This window comes from Octopus bimaculoides, chromosome 1 (assembly GCF_046866305.1).
Source record: "Octopus bimaculoides isolate indiv1 chromosome 1, ASM4686630v1, whole genome shotgun sequence".
NCBI lineage: Eukaryota > Metazoa > Mollusca > Cephalopoda > Octopoda > Octopodidae > Octopus > Octopus bimaculoides.
In genome coordinates this window covers 167,726,962-167,754,461 of record NC_142928.1, presented here as the reverse complement: position 1 = coordinate 167,754,461, position 27,500 = coordinate 167,726,962, and the positions used below count along the sequence as shown (strand labels likewise).

General features: G+C 37.0%; 1 protein-coding gene across 4 annotated transcripts in view; it reads right to left on the bottom strand.

The window, feature by feature from the left end:
• LOC106869320 (EVI5-like protein) overlaps positions 1–27,500 on the bottom strand; it is a 304,412-nt gene that overhangs the window by 120,021 nt on the left and 156,891 nt on the right. For 3 of the 4 annotated variants that reach the window (XM_014915019.3, XM_014915018.3, XM_014915020.3), the window contains 2 exons: positions 18,107–18,258; positions 7,164–7,243 (listed from right to left, as the gene is read on the bottom strand). In XM_014915019.3, the coding sequence (XP_014770505.1) occupies positions 7,164–7,243; positions 18,107–18,258 (232 nt within the window). Of the gene's footprint in view, positions 1–7,163; positions 7,244–12,374; positions 12,740–18,106; positions 18,259–27,500 lie in introns of those variants that run through there. The other variant, XM_014915021.3, reaches the window with a different exon arrangement.

The following is a 27,500-nucleotide window of genomic DNA, read 5'->3' as shown; positions in this document are numbered from 1 at the left end:
GGTTGGACAACTTGACTGAGGACTGGTGAAACCGGATGGCAACACCAGGCTCCAATCTAAATTTGGCAGAGTTTCTACAGCTGGATGCCCTTCCTAACGCCAACCACTCAGAGAGTGTAGTAGGTGCTTTTACATGTCACCTGCACGAAGGCCAGTCAGGCGATGCTGGCAACGGCCACGCTCGAAATGGTGTCTTTTATGTGCCACCCGCACAAGCCAGTCCAGGGGCACTGGCAACGATCTCACTTGAAAATTCTACGGAAGCCAGTCAGGCGGTACTGGCAATGGCCATGCTCAAAATGGTGCATCTTATGTGCCACCCGCACAAGAGCCAGTCCAGGGGCACTGGCAATGATCTTACTTGGCTTGCCGGGTCTTCTCACGCACAGCACATTTCCAAAGGTCTCGGTCAGTAGTCATCGCCTCGGTGAGGCCCAATGTACGAAGGTCTTGCCTCACCACCTCAGCCCAGGTCTTCCTGGGCCTACCTCTTCCACGGGTTCCCTCAACTGTTAGAGTGTGGCACTTTTTCATGCAGCTATCCTCATCCATTCTCACCACATGTCCATACCAGCGCAATCGTCTCTCTTGCACACCACAACTGATGCTTCTAATGTTCAGCTTTTCTCTCAAGATACTTACATCCTGACGGGTATTCACATTGACATTACACATCCAACGGAGCATACTGGCTTCATTCCTTGCGAGCTTACGTATGTCCTCAGCAGTTACAGCCCATGTTTCACTGCCATGTAGCATGGCTGTTCGTACACATGCGTCATACAGTCTGCCTTTTACTCTGAGTGAGAGTCCCTTTGTCGCCAGCAGGGGTAAGAGCTCTCTAAACTTTGCCCAGGCTATTCTTATTCTAGCAGCTACACTTTCAGCGCACCCACCCCCACTACTAACTTGGTCGCCCAGATAGCGGAAGCTATCGACTACCTCTAGTTTTTCACCCTGGAATGAGATAGAAGTTGTTTCCTGTTTGTTTACAGTCTTTATTGCACCTGAACATCTGCCACAAACAAAAACTAACTTCCTAGTTAACCTGCCTTTGATGTTGCTGCACCTCTTATGTGTCCATAGCTTGCACCAGGTACATCTTATAGAGTTACTACCTACTCCTTTTCTACATACTGAGCAGGGCCATCTAGCTGAAGGGGTTTGTGTTTTATCTACCTTCCTACTTATTAGGATTTTGGTTTTAGCTAGGTTGACTCTAAGGCCCTTCAATTCTAGACCTTGCTTCCATACCTGAAACTTCTCCTCTCGTTCTGATAGTGACTCCGCAATTCGGGCAAGGTCATCAGCATAGAGGAGCTCCCAGGGGCAACCTGTCTTGAACTCCTCTGTGATTGCCTGGAGGACTATGATAAATAAGAGGGGGCTGAGGACGGAACCTTGGTGGACCCCTACCTCTACCCGGAATTCATTGCTGTACTCATTTCCAACCCTCACCTTACTGGCAGCATCTCTGTACATGGCTCGCACAGCTCTCACTAACCATTCTTCTATCCCAAGTTTCCTCATTGACCACCAGATAAGGGATTGGGGGACCCTGTCAAAGGCTTTCTCCATGTCAACGAAAGCCAGGTACAGAGGTTTATCCTTGGCTAGGTATTTCTCCTGCAGCTGTCTTACTAGAAATAAGGCATCAGTAATGCTTTTACCTGGCATGAACCCAAACTGCATCTCATCTAAATTGATTCGCTCCCTAATTAGTTGGGCTATGACCCTCTCTGTAACTTTCATAACCTGATCTAACAGCTTGATGCCTCTGTAATTATTTGTATCTAAAGCGTCACCTTTACCTTTGTAGCAGTTGACTATGATGCTGCTACACCAGTCATTGGGTATGACTCCTTCGTGTATCACCTGGTTCATAATACGGGTGACTAGGCTATAGCCAACACTGCCAAATATTTTGAGCATCTCTGTAGTGATTCCTGATGGGCCGGGGGCTTTCCCGGTCGTCATACTCTTAATTGCTTTATCTACCCTGGTACTATCAACTCGGATAGCTGGTCCCTCTATTGGGTCGACATAAGGCAGGCTCTCTTCCTCCCATTCATTCTCTTTATTAAGCAATCTATTGTAGTGGCATCTCCAGACCTCTTTCTTTGCATCCTCATTTAGTGCAAGCGTACCATCATCCATGCGAACACATTTCTCTCCTACGACATCACTATTCTATCTCCTACACTGTCTTGCAACACGAAATACCTCAAGTCTTTGGTCCTCACGGCGCAGAACATTGGCAAATCTTTTCTTATCTGCTTCCCCTCTGGCTAAACAAACCTGCCGCCTAGCCTCCCTTCTGGCACATTGGTACAATTCCCTGCTACCACCGTTCTTCCAGTCTTTCCAAGCCTGTTTCTTTTGTCTAATAGCCCTGTCTACCTCCTTGTTCCACCACCACGTTACTCTGGGTCGAGAGGGGACCTTACACCACCCACAGATCTGGTCGGTGGCTTTCAACAGGTTGTCTCGCAGAAATCTCCAATTGTCTTCCACGTTGTATGATACTATATCCCCTTCTATTTCGTTAAATGCTTCAAGTAACTTGTCTCTAAGTCTCTGTCCATTTGCAGGGTCTTTAAGCTTCCACACCCTTCTCCTCCAAGCCGGTCTAATTCTGGGCACCCATTTTGCCTTGATCCCAAAGTCGCTAACTACTAATCTATGTTGTGGGGTACATTCTTCGCCAGGGTAGGTTTTGGCATTTATAAGCCGCCCTCTTTCCCTATTTCTGGCGAGGATGTAGTCGATTTGGCTAGAGTGTCTGCCGGAGCGGTAGGTGACTAGGTGACTGGCAGGTTTCCTGAAGTTGGTATTGCAGACCATAAGATCGGTTGCATCACAGAACTCCAGCAGTCTGGTTCCCTCTTCGTTGCGGGAACCGAAGCCATAGCCTCCATGTATGCCATGGAAACCTCCAGCACGACGTCCGACATGACCATTGAAGTCTCCAGCCACAAAGAGAAGGTCCCTGTCACTCGTCGACGAGGTAGTTTGCAAGAGGGTGTCATAGAATTGGTCTTTCAGACCATCTGGTAGCCCCGGTTGAGGTGCATAGGCTGAGACGACAGTAGCTAATCTATGATGAAGCACTAGTCTAATCTTAAGTACTCTGTCACTTACTCTAACGACCTCGATTACATTATCCACCCATTTCTCCGCTAGAAGTATTCCTACGCCCCCGACCCCGTCAGTGTTCCCTGCCCAGAAAATATATATATATATATATATATATATGTTATCAAATTTTTCTTTCGAAATATATGGGCTGCAACTGAAAAGTGCTTGGAATATCCGAGACAAACAATAATTAAAGTGGTAAATTCAGAAATAAAGTGTAGGTCAATCAACAAATTCCCAGACACAGAATTTTAAACATATTTTTAAAAATACACATACATTAATATAATTAAGAGGATTGGATGCGGTCAGTTTTAACATAAAACAAGTAGAACATTTGGGTCAGGGATGGCCAGATTAAATGCTAAAGAGTTAAACCAGAAATTTTAAAATAATAAAATATTTTAGAATGATCCTTTCTACTAAAAGCATAAGGACTGAAATTTGTTGGGGGGTGTGTTTCACTAGTACTTAAGTTACCAATTGGAAAAAGAATGAAAGGTAAAGTCCACCTCACTTCCTGATGGGGTGGGATGGGGTGAATTTGAACTCAGAACCTAGCAAAAGACCAGGGCTTAAAATGATAAAACAAAATTTCATTGAGAAATGATAGAGGAAGAATACTGAATGAAAAAAAAAAAGCAAAAAGTAAAAACATCATCAACAGCAATAAAAAAAAAAGACCACAAACAGTGTTGATGAAATGTAGATTTATATACTACTGGTGCTCTGAAGAATACATACACATACATATAGATGGAACAAAGAGAGGAGTGGAGAAGGTAAAGGTATGGTCAGTGAAATGAAAGGGAGTGCCACTGATTCAAAGGAATCCCATTAAGCAGACAAGTCAGTCAGGGGTGATGGCTGACAGGAAAAGATAAGCAATGAGTATAGGTAGCAGTTAGGGGAGGAGGAATCCTCCCTCTCTCTGCCTTTTGTTCTTATTCTTCTCCCTTCAACCTTTAAATCCCTGGCACTACTATATAAATTGCTTTTGTTTGTTTACTATTTATTCATTTACACTTTATCAATACCATTTCATATCCCACACACAGACAGACTCACTCACACACACACTGCTGTTTGTTTAAACCCATATACTGACTAAGTTAACATTCCAAGAATAAAATACTGGTCAATAAAATTCCCCAGAGGAAAGGAACAGGATGCCACTCAACTGTAAATGAAGACAATATTCTGCACACACATGTATATATGTATATGTACACTCAAATACGTGTGTAAATACATGCACACACACACATACACATTTATGTATATGTTCGCACACAAAGATACATATACATCTACAAATACATTCACTTAGACCTCATTTTGCTAGCATTGAAAATTCTGTCTTTTCCTCAATTGCCACTGAAAAAAGTAAGAAGTTCTTCAGATTTTCTATAATTGTATTTTGCCCTCACAACTTGAAGAACTATCTTTCTGATCAAAATTGTGCAAAGGCTTAAAAGTATAGAGTCAGAATAGTTGTTTTGGCTAGTTTTTGAGAAAATTCTCTGGGATCTTTGATTTGGCGGACACCATTTTTTATTCATGTCTTATTTAGAGTGTTTTCTACCGAAACACTTTAAAACTTCATATACTTGAATATTCTGTCTTATAGAACAGAGAAAAATTTTTATATTCGAAGTTATTTCATGTTAAAAGTTGTCCTATTTCGGTAATTTCAACCAATCACTGAGGTCTATTGAGGTGAAAAGAATTACTGCTGTGGTTTGTCAACAACACGTGGTGGTGGTGGTGTAATGGGATCTTTTCCCCTGAATAAAATTACTGCCGTTGTTTGTCAACAACAACTATCGGTGGTACTGTTATTTATGACATCATTCATGCATTTGTACTGGTTTTAGCTTTAGGGTTTTAGGGTTAGGGTTAGGGTTTTAGAGTTAGGGTTATGAGTATTTTTGCCAAATTTGGTGAAAATCTGTTCAATACACCGCCACAAATTTTTCAAAAATACTCATAACTCTAACTCTAAAACCCTAACCCTAACTCTAAAACTTTTGTTATCAAAATTGCTAAATATAAAATAAGGTGCAACAATAAAAATTAAATATACTATGTTTTAGAATTGGCAGAGTTTATATTCTATTTTTTAACAGTTTCATTATATTTCAGTCTAAAACAGGTAAGATTATGGTACTGGTAAAAGCATACTTCTTCATTTAACCCTAAACCGTAACCATAAACCTTAAGCTTAACCTTAAACCTATACCATAAACCTAAAACATAATCTTAAAACTTTAAGCCATACATTATACCAAGTTATAGTCTGTTGCATCTTTTATTAAAGAGAAGTCAGGGAGGCGAAAATGAAACGCATTTTTTTTTGTGTAATCACAAAGAATGTTCCTATAAGGTCAGCAATGAAAGTTATGGCCAGTTGCATATGAAGGAGATGAAGAGGAGGGGCTTAAAAAAGACATTTTGAAAAACTTTTTTTTACTGGTTTGTAATCGATCTTTAAAACATAAAATTGACAGGCAGACTTTTGTCTGAATCACACCATTTAATCCGTCATAAGTAGTTTTGTTTCTTGACACTTTTGCAAAATTTTTGCAAAATTGTGTTCTATACTGTATCTTGTATGATTATGCAAAAAAATATTTTGCTTTCAATTTTTTTTATTCCCCCACCTCCTCCCATAAATCCTATAATTTCCACTTTTGTTGAATTTTTTTTTTAAATCATAGTTTTTAAATATAGACAGTTCAAATTTGCCATTTGTTTCAGGTTATAATTTCAAAATAATTTTTGAAATCCTTCAAAATCCAAATTCAAAAAGTGGAAAAAAATTTGTGCATGTGCACAGCTTATTGATTCTAGATTGAAGTATAGGAGTGGCTGTGTGGTAAGTACCTTGCTTATGAACCACATGGTTCCGGGTTTAGACTCACTGCATGGCACCTTGGGCAAGTGTCTTCTACTATAGCCTTGGGCTGACCAAAGCCTTGTGAGGGGATTTGGTAGATGGAAACTGAAAGAAGCCCGTTGTATATATGTATATATATATATGTGTGTGTGTGTGTGTGTATGTTTGTGTCTCTGTGTTTGTCCCCCCAACATTGTTTGACAACCGATGCTGGTGTGTTTACATCCCTGTAACTTAGTAGTTCGGCAAAAGAGACCGACAGAATAAGTACTATGCTTACAAAGAATAAGTCCTGGGATTGATTTGCTCAACTAAAGGCGGTGCTCCAGCATGGCCACAGTCAAATGACTGAAACAAGAAAAAGAGTATACCATGCAACCAGTCATAACCTTCTTAGTTTTTGGTATTTTCAGAAAACTTTTGCAAACTTCTGTTCTACAAACTCTATCTCATACAATGACATAAAAAAAAGAGTTTTTGATTAAAATTTTTTCATCCTTCATCATCATTTAATGTCCGTTATTCATGCTGGCATGGGTTGGACCAGCTTGGTGGTGGGGTGGGACTGCACCAGACACCAGTCTGATTTGGCATGGTTTCTACAGCTGGGTGCCTTTCCTAAGGCCAACCACTTTTATAGAGTGTGCTGGGTGCTTTTATGTGGCATTACACAGGCACTTTTATGTGGTGCCACACAGGTGCTTTTATGTGGCACTGCATGGACACTTATACATGGCATTGCAGAGGTACTTTTACGTGGCGCTGCACAGGTGCTTTTACAAGGCATGCTTTGCACCACCTGAAGGACTGGTCTTAATACTTACAGATGCTCAAATTAGACTTAATCTGTATCAATCGCACCAGTACTAGAGAATCTGAGGTGATTATTGGGACCTATCACAGTAATTTTAAAAAGGTATGTAAAATAATTTATTTTAACAGCATATTTTCTGTTAGTAAATATGTTTTTTTTTTGCACACACACACACACACACATACACACACATATGGACTCAATTTGCACATATGCACAACTTAATTTGAATAAGAAATAGCAGTTGCTGCCCAAGGACAAAAATTGTGTTAGTGTAATATCACAAACAGAATTAAATGTGAAACCAGTTACCTTCAAATTGGTTGGCTTCTTCTTTAAGTTATCCCATTCATTTACAATTCTACCCCATGTTTGCCAGAGATTTTCGGAAGCTGAAGAAGAAAAGCATAAAAATCATAAACAGATTGCAAAAGAAAAAAAAAACAGTAATTAATGATAAATGTTAATTATTTCATCATTATAAACAAACACAGTGGACTTGAAGTTAACTAATCTCTCTTATCAATGCCTATACACTGAAATTTGATTTAGGGAAGTTATTTTAAACATTTATAAACACATGCTCAGAAATTCATTGATATAGAAATTGTAAAGTCCATAAAAATAAAATTTAATTTGCTGTTTGTTTTGTTTTTCTTATCTTCACTTGGCAAACAGTGAAAAAAGTGGCAGTGAGAGATCAAAACAAAGAGGGGGATGAGAAAAGAAAGGGACAAGAGAGAGAAACAGAGAGACATGTGGAGGGTGAGAAATAGATACATAGAGCAAGAGGAAGAGAAAAGAAGGCCTGCAACAAATTTAACATAGGTATTAATGGACTTTAGTACTTTACAGGTGTATTCATATTCTCTGTAGCAAGAAAGGAAAAGGCAAAGTTCATAAAAACACAAAATTATAGTAGCAACAAGTTGATAACAGGACCCATTTAATGTGTACATCAAAATAAAAAGAAAATATATGTAATCACACACACATTTTATATTTTTGAATACCTAAATGTGAGCAAACTGGCAAACGTTACTTACTAATTACCAATATATAAACACACATAAATTTATTTGAAGTATTTAGATGTCAAATTTCTCCCTGACTTTTATTTCCTTCAGTCTATTCTACTTCAGAATCGCTGTCACAAAATTTCAAAAGCTGAACATGCAATTAAGCACCAAAAAATTTCAGTTCAAATAATAAGAAAATGTTGAATCTATCACACATACTAAAAAAAAACAGGCATATGTGGTCATACTCAAGTATACATACACATTCACTTAAAATGTATACATATTCACTCAAGTGTATACATGGTCGTCCAACCACAAAAAACACAAATGGCTACTTAAGTACACACATTTACAGAAACAGATATGTTCAAACACACATATACGTATGCACAGGTTCACACAAACATATACACTATTCTTACTTAGGACATGGCTCTTGATAATATTGAAGAAAATTAAAATCCATTTTTTTTTACAAACGCACAGAAAAACGATCCTGCAGCAGACATGCCTGTAGTTATGATATGATGATGGCTTTACTATCAGAAACCTGTTGATTCACTAGATACCATTTAAAAACAACCAGCAAATGGAAGTGTACTTTGGAGTGAGTTGTGGTTGATGTATGTATGTTGTTTTTCTCTCACTGTTCTCTCTTTCTCACATTGTCCTCAGCTTCTGGAGAGGTGGTAATATGAACCAAGATGGGGAGAATTGATTTGATAGCATTTGTTACACCAAACTGATTTACTGATTAGAAAATGTGCTGAAAATCTTTCTTTGTAAACTGATTCCATTGGTCTTTCACTTGTCTAAGAGTAATGAGTATGTAAGAAAGAGAGTGTGTGTGTGTGTGTGTGTGTATGAAGGTGAGTGTGTGTGTGTATGAAGGTGTGTGCGTGTGTGTACATATGTATGTAGGGGTAATCTGTCCCATGTGTTACAATGTGGATGTGAAAGTATTCTACAGTATGAGTGTGTGTCTTTTCCAGATGTTAAACAAGTATGTGTAGGTAGGTATATATATATATATATATATATAATATATAGTGTGTGTGTGTATATTTACCTATAAGTTTGTGTGTGAAAGAGAAGCTGTGAGATTGACCTTTGGTTCAGTTGTCCAAATTTCTAAAGATACCACTCCCAGCATACTGTGACCCCTTGAAAAAAGTCTCCAATTTCATGCTTGAAAGACACCCACCAGTGGTCTCCAAATAATGATGAGCTATTCAAACCATTATTTCAGTGTTACTGTGTAAAATACAATCACACTCACTCTCTTATACACACAGTTAAGGACTGGTGCAAAGTTCAGTTTTCAATTCTCTACAGCAACTGAACTGTTGAGTTTTGTATGCAAGCATGGAAAAGTGGACAGTAAATCGATGATGACAGTAAAAACACACACACACACACAAATATATTACCAATCATTATCAATGTTCTACTGCCTACTATTAAAGGTAACTCATAACCATGTGAGGAAAGGGATGTGTGATAGGGGTTCTCAGTATACACACACACAAATAAATACATATACAAACATGTATAAATACACATACATATAACGCACATAGATATATTCATAGATATATACATACACAAACATACGTATAAACACATATACTTACATAGATACACACAAATGCACACACACACAAACACATGTATATACATATATATATGCATGAGAGTCAATGATTTCAGTGACAGTTTATTGTGAAGGTAGATGACCATCAAGGCTCAGTTCTCTCCAATTCATCATAGTCCTACAGGTCATCACAACTGAGTTTAAGACTGGCTCTCTATAGAAACTCCTATATGTTGATGATCTACTTCCCAGAGCTAAATCCATAGGGGAATTAGGGAGGAAGTTAAACCCAAAATCAAAAGATCTTAAAGTAAACTTCGCAAAGACTAATGCTTTAGCAAGTAGGAAAGAAAACAGAACCCTGATAGCTTCAGGGTAATGGGCTTGCTCAATAAGCAGAAAAGAAGTAGATATAAACTCCATACACTGAACCTGATGTAAGCTACATACACAAGAGATTTAATATAATCAAAGGTAGACTAACAGGATGTAAGCTTTGCATGTGATAGATGTACTGGAGAAGTACATACAATGAGCACACTGGAAATAGATTCCCTTAAATGTCTGGATGGCTCACTACAAGTAGTTGATAGCTTTTGTTATCAAGGAGATATAATTAGCAATGGAGGTGCTTGTTCTGAAAGTATAGTGGCCAGAGTGAGAAAGGGCTTGAGAAATTTTAGGGAGATACTACAGTCAGACATTGCGTGCAACAAAGAAGTCTGTGCTTGTATGGACACATGTGATGCTTAGGAATGAAGACAACTGTATAAAGGTGTTGGTCACAATGTGGATGGAGACAGCAAAAGAAGGAGACTCCGGAAGACATGGGACAAAATGGTGAAGGCTGATCTCAGGACCCAAGACCTTGGACCTCATGGAGGAAATGGCAAAGGACCAGGATGACTGGCAATTTGTGGTTCTTGAGAAGACCTACTCACCCCAGTGGAACTGGGTTCAAGAAGCTGTGTGTGTGTGTATAAATTAATATAAACAGCCATGTGCAATGTGATACCATAGAGGAAAAATATAATTGTCACTAAATGTGTCACACTTTTTCAACTTTAATAAATTCTTTCTACTGGAAACACAAGGCCTCAAATTTAGAGGGAAGGGATTAAGTCGATTACATTGACGCCAGTATGTAACTGGTACTAATTTTATCAACCCCGAAAAGATGAAAGGCAAAGTCAGCCTCAGAGGAATTCGAACTCAAAACCTAATGGCAGACAAAACACTGCTAAGCATTTCGACCAGTATGCTAACGATTCTGCCAGCTTGCCACCTTACTATAATATAATAAATGTGAATGTCAGTGTGTCGCACATTTTCAACTTTACTCCTAGAGGCCATAGCCCAACATAACATACCGTTCTGGAATCAGAATGACTCCTTAATTAAATTAAAAACATTCCAGGCAATAGTCTTGGCAGCTCAAAACAAATGTCTTTGGGTAGCTGGTCCCTCAATTGGGTCAACATTCTCTATATTCAGCAGTCTTTCATAATGGTATTTCCAAGTCTCTTTCTTTGCAGAATCATTAAATGTAAATGCACCATCATCCATGCAGACACATTTCTCTCCAATGACATCACAATTTTCTCTCATACATTGCCTTGCAATCTGGAACACTTCAATTCTTTGGTCCTCATGTCACTAGACATAGGCAAACTTCTTTTCTGCTTCTCCCTTGGCTAGATATACCTGTCTCTTAACTTCCCTTTTGGCTATCTGATACAGCTTCCTGCTACCTCCACTCTTCCAGGTCTGTTTCTTTGCTCTAATGGCCATGTCTATGGCAACGTTCTACCACCATATTACTCTAGGTCTGGTTGGGACTTTGCGCCACCCACAGATTTGGTCTGAGGCACTCAGCAAGCTGTCCCACAGGAATTCTCAGTTGCCTTCTATGTCACAGGTTTGCAGCAGGTAATAATAAACATATATATATATATATATATATATATATATATATATCACCATGATAGATCGCTGACCACTACATTTATATTTTTTTTCTCCTTGTTTCTCTCCTTATTTCTTTCTGTATTCCTTTCAGTTGAAGAGCATAGCTCGAAACATCAAAGACTTTCTCTATTCCCGAGCGTTAAACTAATACATCCATTTGTTGTTTACACCACCTGTCTTTGTCTGTTGTTTTTTCGTAAATTCTCCCATATATATACATACATACATACATACATACATTGGATATTTATTTCCAATCACTTCAATTGTTTCTATGCAACATAACTCTCTAGGTGTGCAGGTACTTGATTATGTAACTGTTTCTCTGCATTATGAGATCTAGTTGTATTTCCTCAGGCAATATGTAAATATTGTCTCCATAAGTTCAAAGCAGTTTGCCAACAGACCTTCAGCAGCCACATCTTTTGATAAACTCAGTGGCTGCTACTAACTGCAGGCTACAACAAAGATGCTCTTGAAGCTGAAAATTTGAACTTACGGAGATGATATTTACATATTGCCTGAGGAAACACAACTTGATCTCATAATGCAGGGAAATGGTTGCATAATCAAATACTCTCACACCTGGAGAACTACGCTGTGTAGAAAATTTTGTAGCAATTGAAAATGAATGTCGAGCCGTACTCCTTGTTGACTCCAATTTTTTTCAATTATTTATTTACACATAAAAGTCCTAATGCAAACCTGGAAGTATGCATAATACTACTACTAGATAGCACAGAGTGACATATGAAGGGCTTTATATTATACTCTACTACATTCTTAACAGAATATACCATAACTATATATATATATATATATATATATATATATATATATATATATATATGTATGTATGTATGTATAAAAACTGAATGAACTATAAAACAAAATAATTATTCATAATCACAAAAAAACAAAGACAGTTAAGGCAGTTACCTTCGGATGTTTCTGTTAAATCTTTTCCCACTTCTACATTAAGCCAATCCAAATTAGAATGTGCAGAACTCTTATTAGGCTGTTTTTTAAAGTATCTGTTTAACCGCTTTATAGGAAGAGATTTCTTACGTTGGACAGACATTATACCAAGTCTGTATCACAGAGCTTTTTATGTGTAACTAAATATATTCCAATTATTTCATGCAGTTATTATCAACAATTGGAGTAGCTTAAATGCCCTATCTTGTACATAAATATACTCTCTCATAATTAAGTATGTAAGTATTCACATACATACATACACTTAAAACATTCAGTGCTTGTTTTATGAAATTACAACAATAAGTTTAGCATCCTGTTCTGATGATTTGTGTGTGTGTGTGTGTTGTGTGTTGTGTGTGTTGTGTGTTGTGTGTGCGTTTCAGTTTTATTTCCTTGATAGAAATTCTGGATCAGTGTTTCCCAACCTTTTTTCCCCGGCGCCCCACTTTTTCATAGCAAAAGTTTTTACGTCCCACCTTTTCCCATGTCCACTCACATTTACAAGTACATGTGAGCCTACTTACAATTGAAAAAAATCAAAAATTAAAAAATTGTATTCAAAATACAAAAAAATAGCTTGAGAATTGAAACAACAGGCACTGAAAGTGCATAACACCCAATAAATCGATAAAATTATTATGATTTCTCATGTTTTTAAAAAATGTCAATTTATAAAGAATAAAGAAACACGTTTTTTCAGTTCAATTATTTGACGGTCAGCTCGACTAATTTAGTGAGAACCCTGTGCCTGATGCATACAGCACAAGTTTTTAATTTGAGGAGACAACTTTGTTAATTTCAGTCGTAAATCGCCACGTTTTGTAATCTCAAGCCGGTTTCTCTTGGCTTCGAGCAAATTATCAACTGCACTAAAACCACATTCGACCAAATAAGACGAAGGGAAAGGAATCAGTAGCTCTCTCGCTGATGTAGAAATTTTAGGATATTTTCTTTCAACCTCGTCATATAGCCACATCTTTGTACCTTTCAATTTAAACAAAGTCTTCACTGATTCATCATGTTGTAATTCTGATAACTCTTCTTGGTATTGGATTGTAGCATCAGAAACGTTAATCAGAAGCGGTTGAGTTAACCAAGAAGGAAAATTCATTGCCTTTAAATCGCAAAATCTGTCATTGAAATCCTTTATCAAGATATTTAAATGATCAATAATTACAATGCCAGCATCATTCGTTATTTCACATTTACTCAACCAGTAAGGTTCACTGAAATTTCTTTTCCATAATTCCATAACCCCAATTTATAGACTATTTCTTTTCCATAATTCCATAACCCCAATTTATAGACTATTTTTTGCCGGTGGTTATAACAAAGCTTAGATGCGCGCACTCTTCAGTATAAACTAATTGAGGCAATTGATTGGCTTATCTGAATAGTAATGCCAGCAGTTCCTGTCGATGAAAATTTCATGCATCATTTACTGCCAGTAGTGATTCATGCTACATGTATAGGGATGCGCGTAAGTTTATTGCTCAGTGCGGGATCTTCTTTGTCTCGCTGGGGTGCGAGAGTTTCCGATGTGGAGGCTTCAAAGGAAAGACGGAATCTAAGGTTGTGCCTGCGATGACCGCTCGTCATGTACAAATATTTTCACAGCCCACGTCTATGCCCCGCGCCCCACCTGAATTTTCTCAGGCCCCACCAGTGGGGCGTACGCCCCACCTTGGGAATCACTGTTCTGGATGAACTAAACTTTTACTCTGAAATCACCTAATGAGAAATTCCACTTAATATAAATATAATTAAACAATACTTTTGTTCTGAATTGTTACATAGACAAATGAAAAGTCAAAAGTGTAGCATTGTCCGCCACTAGGAAAGGAACATACATATAGGCTTTCCCTGTTAAAGCTTGGGTTAGCCTTTCTGGTTACCATCATAACAGTCTTCTCCATATTGCCCTATCGTCCCCATTCTCTGCTGTCAACCACTTTACCTTCCAGCTCCTCCTCCTGTCATCATTAGTCACAGCTTTCTTGGTCTCTTTCTTCATCTACTTCCTTCCACATTTATTTCCACCACTCTTCTCACACCATCACCTTCATCGTTCCTCAGCACATGACCCAGTCATCTTATCCCATTGCACTTTACAGCATCCATCACTGGCTCGATTCCCGATTCCGATTCCGTCGTCTTCTGCAATTTTTAGTTTACTTCTCTCTGAATGATACTCTGTTCATCCACAAAACCATTTTAATTTCTGTTCTTTCTAGCCCTTGTGTGTATGTGTGTGTGTGTGCATGCATGCAACCCAGCCCAAAATTATGTATGTATATGTGTGTGTGTATACATGCATGTGTTTATGTGTACACATGCATGTGTGAATGTGTGTGTGTGCATACATATATATGTGTGTGTGTGGTCCATATCTGTGTATATACATATATATATACATATGTGTGTATATACATATACATGTGTATATATGTGTGTGTAGGTTTAGGAGTGGCTGTGTGGTAAGTAGCGTGCTTATGAACCACATGGTTCTTGGTTCAGTCCCACTGCGTGGCACCTTGGGCAAGTGTTTTCTACTATAGCCTCGGGCTGACCAAAGCCTTGTGAGTGGATTTGGTAGACAGAAACTGAAAGAAGCTTGTCGTATATATTTGGTAGACAGAAACTGAAAGAAGCCTGTCATATATATATGTGTGTGTGTGTGTGTGTGTGTGTGTGTTTGTCCTCACCAACATTGCTTGACAACCGATGCTGGTATGCTTACATCCCCGTAACTTAACGGTTTGGCAAAAGAGATCAATAGATTAAGTACTAGGCTTACAAAGAATAAGTCCTGGGGTCGATTTGCTCCAGCATGGCCGCAGTCAAATGATTGAAACAAGTAAAAGAGTAAAAGAGGTTTGGTGAGGCGAACAGGAAACTAGGACTTTAAACATGAGTGTACAGGGTGTTAGGGCTAAACTGGACGATTTTTTTTTTTATGTTGCCTGTTTCTCAGGAACAGCTTCATGTATTGGTGAACAGTCAAAGATGTTGGAGAGTATGAAGATTAAAGTTGTAGTTTAGAAGAAGTTAGCTAACATGGAGGACTGGAAGCCATTGAGTTACCTGCATCATGATGATTTGTGCCGGATATCAAAATGCAAACATCATGACTGACACCCAATACCCTGTGAACACTGTAATGGTTGTAAGACATGATAAAGACAGCTGTAATGGAGATTATGAAGCCATAGCCAGCAAGAAGGAACACTGCATGCTGGACTTCATCCAGCAACTGCAGGACAAGGTGATAGAAGACCCAAGCAAGGAAAGAGACAGCTTTTGTGAAGAGACAGGAATTGAAGTCACCACTATGAAAATGGGGCTGAATAAGGACCTTCACTATCACTCGTGCAAGATGCGCAAGGGGAAAATTCTGACAGTCAAGGCCAAGGAGAACCATTTGACTAAGTTAAAGAAGCTCCTAAATAAACTGAGGCAGACTGTTGAGCAAGCCAGGGATGGTCTGGTTCTTCTTAGATGGAAAGAACTTCAGCCAGGACTAGATGCACAATGGCCCGGACAACAGTTGGCTTGCCTACACTCCATGTGATGTCCCACATATTATGAAACCAAGTTTTCCCAAATTGTGATGGCTTTTAAGTCTTAGGCTCAATCCAGACAGCTATGTGAAACTGCTGGAGACTGTAGTCAATTCCTAGCAGATGAGTTTGCTGCTGGAAGGCCATTTGAGTAGCAACAGGATTTGGTTCCTTGCTATAGCTTCAAAAAGAGTCAGAAGCAGTTGTTGGAGAATTTCTATAACTTCATCAGCCCCAATTTCTGGCATTCTAATTCCCCCGACTGTAATTCCATAGATGGCAATATGTGGGACACAACTGAGAAAGGCACTAACAATTTCTCTGCAATGCCAAGGCCAAGCTTGTAGCCAAGATCAAGGTGTTCAAAGACCTTCTCTGGGACATGCACCAGGTCTTGGAGGTTGTGGTAGAAGCTGAGAGCAACTTCATTGAATAAACTTTATCTCCTAGCCATAATCTAGTTGATAGTTGTTGATTTTTTTAAAAATCACCCTTATTTTTGGATGTAATATTGCATTTTCATATTGGGCTTCTTCTATCCAAAGGGTCTTTAACCCAATATTTATACACTATTTTTTTTATACCTTTATCTACTTTGAGTTGAACTGATACAAAAACAAACAATGAATTATTTCATGTTCTCTAGAAATTTCTAAATTCTTAAGACATAAACCACACACACACACACACACACACACACACAAGCATGGCTTTGTGGTTATGAATTTTGTACATGGTTTTTCGGTTCAGCCCCAATGTGTGACACCTTAGGCAAGTTCTTCCACTATAAGCCCAGGCTAAATGAAGTCTTGTGAGTAGATTTGGTAGACAGAAGTAGAAAGAAGCCCATTGTGTGAGCGTGTATTTATATATCCTCATCATCATCATCATCATCGTTTAACGTCCACTTTCCATGCTAGCATGGGTTGGACGACTTGACTGAGGACTGGTGAAACCGGATGGCAACACCAGGCTCCAATCTAAATTTGGCAGAGTTTCTACAGCTGGATGCCCTTCCTAACGCCACATATATATATGTACAAATTATAATGTGAGCGATATTATATATATATGTACAAATTATAATGAGAGCGATAGTATATATATATATATATATATATATATATATATATATATATATATATATATATATATATATATATGGAATTGCTGACCTTATAATTTTAATTTTCCTTTATTAAACCTATTGTTACCAGAACTGTCCATTAAGCTAATGATTTTTTTTCTTCACAGAGTGTAACATAATTTAATTTAAAATATTGTGGTTGCTGTAATAAAATATTAGTACTAGCTTCACTATCTGGTTTTCATGCAAAGTGAGTCCCTAGACATTTCAGAGTTCTTCGCTTTGAAACCAAAAGAGTTTTACATTGATGGGATTAAAAAGCTTGTAAATAGATGGAAGGAAGTCATAGATAATCAGGGAAAGTACATTGATGATTAAATTTCAATTAAATAAAACATTTGATCACTTGTTTTCTTTATTCAAAATTCGGACAGAACTTATGGGACGACCTGATATAATTAAACACACACATAAAATATTTAGACCTATTTGCAGGTGTATATTTATTAAGAGTTACAATTGCTTTGTTCATTGTTAGGTCACAGAAGAACATTCTAAAATTTGCTTAATGTTGCAGATTACCTGAAACATCTTGGACAAATTATGCTCTGAAGCTGCACAGTGTTACTCATATATACACCCACATTTGTCTATTTGGTATTTCTTTATATTTTTGTTAATAGCAACAGATAAACAAAACCATCACTACTATCATCCTCATCATTTCCCAACTGTTTTTAAAAGCCAGCAGGGTTTTTAATGGGTCTTACAGAATCTCATCACTCACCAAAGGTTTGTCATTTGGCACACATAGTAACAAGGAAATACCAGCTATCTCTGGATGTGAATGTAAAAGGAATACAGCAACTATAAGCAATGAGTTTTCTTTATGGTACTTGCTTTTATTATTATTATTATTTTCCCCCATTTTAAACGGTCTTGCAAAAATGCTGGCTTTTAGCCACTTTAAAGAGATATGGTTGGCTTTCAAAACAACAGCTTATTATTTTATACCATAAGATTAGCAGATAAGATATACACACCTATTTCTTCTTCAACAACATGGTTACTACTGTAGCTGTTTAGTGAGGAATTTGACAATAAGCTGGAACCAGACCCCTTTCTTGAATGGGTTGGAGGAGTTCCCGTATAGTTAGGTAGAGCCTTAAGGGATTTTTCATCTGCCTCAAGTTTCCTACAAATAGAAAAAAAACCCACATTGTAAACAAATATAATTATTAAATTCATAACTTAAAATTGTTACACATTAAATATATAAAATATGAAGAAACACAATGGTTGTAAGGTTCCAAGTTCTGGATTATTCCCAGGAACAGTTTTTTTAATGAAAAACTACAATCTGAAAAGTTGAATCATTTCTTGAATTACTTGTACTTCTGCTTTGTTCTTTTTACTTCTTTTTGTATACCTTTTGGCTATCGTTATCAAATGGTTGGTTGGTTGGTTGGTTGGCATTCCGTCGCTTACGACGTTGAGGGTTCCAGTTGATCAGATCAACAGAACAACCTGCTCATGAAATTAACGTACAAGTGGCTGAGCACTCTACAGACACGTGCACCCTTAACATAGTTCTCGGGGAGATTCAGAGTGACACAGAATGTGACAAGGCTGGTCCTTTGAAATACAGGTACAACAGAAACAGGAAGAAAGGGTGAGAGAAAGTTGTGGTGAAAGAGTACAGCAGGGTTCGCCACCATCCCCTGCTGGAGCCTCGTGGAACTTTAGGTGTTTTCGCTCAATAAACACTCACAACGCCCGGTCTGGGAATCGAAACCATGATCCCACGACCGCGAGTCCGCTGCCCTAACCACTGGGCCATTGTGCCTCTACTCATTATCAAATATGCTGACACAGATCTACAACTAGATTGCACTGGAATGAATTCATATAACGTTTGAAATTGCTACTGATATTAACCCTTTTGATACCAACCTGCCTGAGACCAGCCCTGATTCTATGATACAAATTATTTATTTTAACCCTTTAGCATTCAGATTATTCTGTCAAAAGTACTGCTTATTTATTCTGATTGTTTTGATTTACTCATGCATTATCTTGCAGTTTTGAGATTTCAGTGTTGTGTTAGTTTAGTTTCAGAATGACATTGTAGAGTAGGTGTAAGAGGATGAATTTGACAAGTTTGAACATAAAACATCTGGAATATTTGAGCTTGATATGGCCAGTTTAAACAATAAAGAGTTAAAGTAATCTAAATTTAAAGTTTCCTATTGAATTCCATGTTAATTTATGTTCCAAACACCATCTTCATAATGACAGAAGTTATTTTACTAAATTCTGCCTTATTTTCAAAATTAATTGACATAAATTCAGTGTATTTTAACAGAAACAAAGTAACTAAAGGGTTATAGTGAGCCCCAACCTGAATGACAGACAGGATACACGTTACTTGATTGTTTTAAAGGATTGTAAACAATTACTGCAACAATATTCAAATAAGAAAGTTTATGAAAACCATTCCAAATATGTTGTAATTCAAAAATTGATTTAAAACAAATGGAAAAATAAACAATATTATATCTATCTCCCCTATACAATTACAAATCAAATTTTGATCAAACCCTACCCTAATATCGTAAATAAAGGACATACAGAACAATGCAGTTTTGGATAGATTCTGTCAGAATTGAAGTCAGAATGGTCATATACTGGAATACTATGTGCTATAAACTTACTCCACAGACAAGCCCATCATTACTCATTCAACTTTTCAAATTTTCTTATTAACAACAATAAATGACCTAATTGTCCTATCACCAATACTGATACACAATGCATTAGCATTCATTTCCATTCACATATTTATGCTATCATTAGCTTGTAAGGTTACCTAGGTGATTTTTATTGAGTGAAATCACTGCTCAAATATTACTTTATTTAGTTAGTGGAACAAGGGCAGCACCCATGGCCTTTTGACTGATGGCATCAATGATGTTGATATTCAAGTGGAACTTTTAAAGCTGATTTTATATGAGAAACGTGGTCAAGAAGGGAATTATACAAGTTACAGTTCTGGTGAGGAATAACTAGGAAAAATATTTGGTGTTGGGTTTGAGAAGTTTGAGAGACATTAAGAATGAGAAGAAGAGACATAACAACCAGCATGCTACATGAACTAATGGCTGTAAAGTTCTGATGAGAAACAAGTACAGAAAATCAAATTTTTTTTATTTAGCTCAAGTATTCAACTTCTGTATTTAAGGCACAAGTTTAAGCGCACCCACTTTTGTTGCTGCCAGCCTTCAAGCAAAATATATCGTATGGCATTTAGAGCAGAAATAAGAATAATGTAGCATGTTTTTAAGTGAAATCACTGTCAATCAGCCAGAACATTCCTAAGACAGCTTTCTTTTATAGCTGACTTAAGATGTTGCCAGGTTTAACCCTGCTATCAAGCCCTTGGGTCCATTTAGTGGCTACCATTCTACTGCAAACATTTGGGTCCAGTCTCTAGTTAGAGAATATATTTCTCACTTTCCCTCCTATTTACAGGTGGTTTGAAAAAGGTGATGGGTACAGTATGTCCTCCACACTCATGCATGCACAGGTACACACACACACACACACACACTCAAGATAGTTGCACTGGAAAGCCATATTCACAAGTAGCTGACAACATTTTATTTGTTGTCACCAGATCAGCTAAGTGTTAAGTCAATATTGGTTAAATTCAATTAGTTTTACCTTCCTTTGTTTTCATATTTACTTACAATCATTTTACTCTGCTTTCATCCATTAAAATAAACTGGTGCAAAATACACTCCACCACCCAATACACCACAGATAATGAAGTAGGTATGATTAATAGTTAAAAATGACCTTACTTGGTAAGATACATCTAAACATCCTGGATCATACCATACAATGGTTGTATTGAAAATGAGTAAACTTATTTGGTCGTAACATCCACTTAGTTGGAAACATGAAGATTAACCAGGATACTTAATTTCATCCTTCATATTGTTACATTATATTGCTAAATATACTATCATTATTAGTATCATTATTAAGGTGGCAAGCTGGCAGAATCGTTAGCATGCTGGGTCACTATGTTCTGAGTTCAAATTCCATTGTGGTTGACTTTGCCTTTCAACCTTTCAAAATTAAGTACCAGTGAAACACTGGGGTCAAGGTAATCGACTTGTCCTCTCCCCACAGATTTCAGGCCTTGTGCCTATAATAGAAAGGATTATTAATATCATTTCAGATGGTATAAAGCCAAGTCTCATATCCAAAATTAGACTTCCTTTTCAGGGTCAGAAAGGATTTCTGTCCTGACCTTTGACAAAACACAACTTTTTGGGAACATTGCTCAAATCTGAGATAGTGCTGATTGATGTTAAACACATACAGCTCTTAGATAGCATTCAGAAGAATGAGAAAAAGGCCAAGGCTAACAGGTTTATTGGCAAAGATCCACTCACCAGCATGCAATCATCATAAGCTCAGAGAAACGCATTGTTTCTTCTTATTGCTCTCTGCCTTTTCTTTGATGGCAACATCAGTCTTTACATTTCTGAATTAGCATGTTGCATACCACCTCTCTGCTCCACGCCTGGTGCACTCACCTCTGCCAACTAGAGAACCTTTATGTAGCTTTTTGATCTATTAGAAATATCAGTCAAATCTTTCTCAAATCACACTATTTTAAAAAGTATGGATGCATTGAATAATAAAGTCCTAGATACATTATGTCTTAGTAAAAGACATTATGTTCACAATGGAATATCTTACCATATACTTAAACTTGATCAGAGCAGATGTAAGGCTAAACAACAAAAGCCTCTACTGTATATGCCAATGTAAAGTTTTTTTTATATTCTTAAATGGAATTTAAAAGATTGCTATGTTTCTAATGTGGTTGTATTACAAGTGGCATATTGAGTTTATGAGTGTATGATGAAACATCAAATTTGATTTTTTCACAAAATATATTTGTAAAGTAGGGATGCATCTTATATGCCAGAAAATATGGTATTTTTCTTGTTGTACCTACTGTTTCAGGCCTCTCACTCCTAACACAAGATATTTTACCCAATCATTCCTCCCAAGATCTATAGCTCTCTGCAAACCCCTCTCTTTGTACAGACAGTAACTTACACTAAACATCAGCTATACTGATCTCACCACTAATCTACCTCTCTTTAACCAATTAAATAATGTAAAATATTTAAGCAAACATTATACACTAAGGCATGAAATGTTGGAGTCAGATTCAAAATAACCAACCGTCTAGGCTAGGCAACTTTTATAAGTAGGCTACATAAGATACGGCTCAAAGCAATTTTTTGATTAGGCATGTGATGCAGAAAGTCTAGCGGTCCACAATTTGCCTATGACTGTTCTAGGCTAATATTTACAGAATTTAAAACAAAGTTAGGCATTTAAAATATTTCTTTATACGCTATGGCTACACTACTAACTTATATCTATTTTATTGAACAATTGTTTACAAACATTTGTAGAAACCAAACAAAATTATTTTTTAAAGTTTAAGTGCTATCAGTATTAATGCATGGTTGTATGAGCAGGAATTATACTGTATCAGAAAAATATATTGATTTTTGCATCAGATAAATATATCATATCAGATGAACATATTGCTTTTGAAAAAAAAAAAAAAAACTATATTAAAAACTACAATGAGTCACATAAATACATTGCTTTTGAAAAAAAAAATTATAATAGGCCAGATAAAAATATTACTTTCGACAAAAAAAAAAATATATGACAAAGTAGATTAGATTTAAGGCTTATAGAAAATGTGAAAGATATATTAAGACTGCCATACATAGGAACTGTGATAAAACAAGACAAAGAAGTAGGGTTTCAATTTGAGGGAAGTTTAGCAGACTGAGTGACCTCAAAGGCTCCCTCAGTGACTCCATTACTTTTAACACATCACTGAAGTTAGCCTATAGATATTATTTTATGGGTTTTCCTACTGCTAACCACTTCTGTACATCTTTTACACCTATCAGCCTGTCAAAGATCCTACTGCACCTTTTGGGTAAAATGTATCAAGTTATCACCTATTCTCTTCCTACACACAAATCAAGACTGCTTCCCAGATGTCACTAATGACTGGGTGCTGGCTGTTGGTAACTGGCACTTTGGTCTTTACCAAGTTGACCTTTGAAAATTTGAACATTAGATCATGCTTCTAAGTGTGGAACTTTTTCTAACTTGTCAACAAATTCTATTCTAAGAACCAGGCTGTCATCTGCCTATAAAACTACCAAAGACAATCATTCCTGACCTGTATTAAGAGAATCAGACTGAGGAAAGCAACCTAGTTAATATTACAGAAACATGCACAAAGTTGTGCCTCACAATGATTGAAATAATTAAACTAGATACAAAAATAGTTATGTAATTAAAATATTTGCTTTTCAACCACATGGTCTCAAGGTCAATGCCATAGTGCAGCATCTTCGGCATGTGTCTGTTATAGCCCCAGGTTGATCAATGCTTTGTGAGTGGAATGGAAGCACATCATGTGTGAGTGTGTGCGCACGTGCGCTTACACACACGCACACACACACACACACAATATTTGATATTACACAGCTTTGCTTGTTATCAAACTGAACAAAATGGTGACATAATGTTTCCATTCTTGGTTAACTTGATGACTGATTACTTGGCATGATGACAGTAGGAGCATCTGGTGGTAAAATGTTACCTCAATCAACTAAGTTCCTGTCCAACTTACACTGGAATGAGGAAATAAATGGGTGTTAAACAAAAACAATGAATAATTAAAATAATAATAGTCTTTGTTTTTTTTTTCTCACTACATGATTATTTTTTGTCAGCCTTTTAAATATTATCTAATAACACTAACTGAACTATTACATTAAGTCTGCCAAGTTAAATATACTACCAAATCTACCCATCTATGATGTAGGCATAAAATGAGGAAGGGAAGTCATAACAGCAGTATGTATTGAGAAATGTGTAAATGGGCTTGATAGATTACTAGGATGTCTTAGAGAAATCACATTATTGTTGGGGATACAGCCATCTATTGCAGCTATATGACGTGTTTGCGACTAAGTGACATGTGATGATGATTCACTCCCGAAACTGAAATAAACTCCCAGCCCCTGTATCATGAATGGTTATGTGGACCTCTCCTAACAAATTTCCTTATTCAAATTATGAATTATATTTCTTTCGATAATATCAATGTGATTACAAAACTTCTTTGTAAATGCTGTATTCTACCTTACAAGAAGACATCGAATGCAGTAGCTGTAAACAAAATTAGATCTATCAACAGATCTCATTTAGATTTTTAGCAAAAATATCAATGCTATTGGCTGAATATTTACCAACAGATTTGAACTCATGACCCACAGGTAGGTAGTTCAATATCTTACTTGTAGAACTGTGTCTAATTAACAGGTTACAAAAATATAGAATATACCACAGTTTCAATATTAAATCACATTTCCCTTAAAATGGAAGAGATTTACAATATTAAGCATACTTTTTCTGTGTATTGATAGCTTATGGATGATGACAGGTGGTTAAAGAAGTGCCAGGAGACTCATGTGGAAGAAATCAATGGAAGAAGAAAACCAAGGAAGAAATGAACAGAATCATTTATGAAAATAAACAACAGCAACAACTATAATAATAGTTTCTAATTTAGGCACAAGGCCGGCAATTTTGAGAGAAGAGGTTAGTCAATACCAGTGGCTCCAGCAATTGAATTTTGCTTTTACTGAAACTGGATGAATGAAAAGAAGATTTGACCTTGGTCAAATCTGTCTTTGAAGTTAGAACATAAAAGAATTGGAAGAAATACTGCAAGGCATTTCTTTTGACACTCAATTGATTCTGCCAGCTCATCACAACAACAACAAAAGAAGAATTCTCAAAAAAAAAACCCCAAAAAAACCAAAAACAAAACAAAAAACAGACAGGATTAAACTGCAGTGTTCTATTAATAAAATCAAGATAATCCTCCATAAAATCTTTAATCCAATGTGAAATATTTATGAGATAATCTCAGAGATTTCTATTATTTAACATGTCATTCATATTGCTTTGTGTTTTTTTCATTTCTTTCTAATTTCAAATAAGTAGTTATGACATTGTTAATAAGAAGATTCCCAGCCCTCATTCACCCAGCCAATGCATTCAATGCAATAAAATAAAAAAATAAAAAATAAGAAAAGGAAAAAAAAAACCCTCCAAAAAGTCATTACATGATAATACAAGTTATTTAGACAGTGGCTTTGAAACCTGGCTGAGAAAGAGTTCAGAGGAAAAGCAAAGATATCTGCTTGAGATAAGGTCAACATAGATGAATGAGGTGATGTCTGCGTTAGTATATTTTGACTGAACACAGTCTGAGTAATCAAGCTGTCAGGTAAAATTTGAGTAGGAGTGTGTACATTTTGTCTTTTATCTTGTTTCAGTTACTAGACTGTGGCCATGCTGTAGCACCACCTTGAAGGGCTTAGCATCAGTGTTTCACAACCATTTTTTTTTACCTATGAGCCCCTTCGATTCCTATTTTACTCATACAGGCCCTCCTACCCATTCAATGTTGGAAAAATCCTATTATATTTTTATAATTGAATATTATTAGGATTTGTAATTGTATAAAAATAATTAGTAAAATATTTTGTGCATTGTAGAAACATAACCAATTTATTGCAGATTAATTTCAACAACAAGAATCCACACTGGACCCACAGTGACATTCATGGGGCTCACAGATCTGGAGGCCAAACCTCAAAGAAATGCTGATGTGCAGACAGGTATTCATATTAATTATCATCATCATCATCGTTTAACGTCCGCTTTCCATGCTAGCATGGGTTGGACGATTTGACTGAGGACTGGTGAAGCCAGATGGCTACACCAGGCTCCAATCTGATTTGGCAGAGTTTCTACAGCTGGATGCCCTTCCTAACGCCAACCACTCTGAGAGTGTAGTGGGTGCTTTTATGTGCCACCGGCACGACGGCCAGTCAGGTGGTACTGGCAACGGCCATGCTCAAAATGGTGTATTTTACGTGCCACCTGCACAAGAGCCAGTCCAGCGGCACTGGCAACGATCTCGCTCGAAAGTCTTTACGCGTGCCACCGGCACAAGTGCCAGAAAGGCAACGCTGGGCACAAGTGCCATCACGATTTTGCTTTTGCTTGCCCCAACAGGTCTTCGCAAGCCAAGCTTTGTGTCCAATGAAGGAGACGACGTTGGCATGGGTGCCAGTCGTCGAATTTAGTTCGATAAAGTCTGTTTTGAACCTATATGGCTCATTAGGCCAGTGCTTATCCTGAGTTTTAAGGTGTATAAGTGATTGATAGTATAAGATTCTCAGCTAAATGGGACACCAACTTGTTATAAGGTCAGCCCCTAGCTGCTGCTGCTGCTGCTGGTAATGATTTTCAACTGAGTAGACTGGAGAAATGCTCAAGGACGCAATGTGCCTATGGGTCAGGGAATTGGACCCATAATTTTATGATTGTGAGCCCAAACCTCTAACCACTTGATCATATACTTACATACACACACACACACACACAGTATTAAATTAATATTATACTTGTAAAACATGTCATTTGCAAATGTAAGAAATACAAAACAAAACTGAAGATAAAAGCTGAATAGGAATATAAATCAATGAGGTTAATTGCTCAAGGTTTGATAGAAAACTAGATGATCAATGATAATATAAATGTAACAGTACTAGATATAATAAAAATAATCTAATGAGATAAAGGAAAGTGATTATGTCTGTCTTAAAAAAGTCATAACAATGTCCAAGCAATAATGGATTCTCCTTGCAATCATTCAATTCACAAGAAATAGTGGCCAAATCTCCTTCAAATAATGTCCTGTTGTCTTAAAAAAGAAGTATGCATTTGAATATATATATTGCTAGAAAAAACACTCATATGAGATGATCACGGCTGGAATGTCTTATATCTGCTTAACAAAGGCTGACTTCGTACTAAAAAGAATAACATGAACAACATGGTTTCTTATATGGGAAGTAGTGGTCATGTGTTTACATATGGATGTGAGTTTATTATAAGACCCAAGTTAACTGAATATTGCAAGGAAGACAAAACTAAGATACCAAGCTTGTGACCTTTGATGTCTTTTGAATTGCTACTGCTTTTTAAGAAATAACTCAAGGAAGAAGGGAGAAGAGAGAGAAAGAAACGAGAGAGAAACATAGAAAAGATATACCGAGATAGAGAGATATGAGGGAAAAAGACAGAGAGAGATAAAGGAGGAGAGAAACGGAAGCAGAGAGAGAAGAGGGGAGAGGAAATAAAGAGGAAAAGTGAAAGGTAGTGAGAGAAGGAGGAAGAGAAAAACAGCAGAACACACACACACACACACACACACACAGAGTTTTTGCTCTG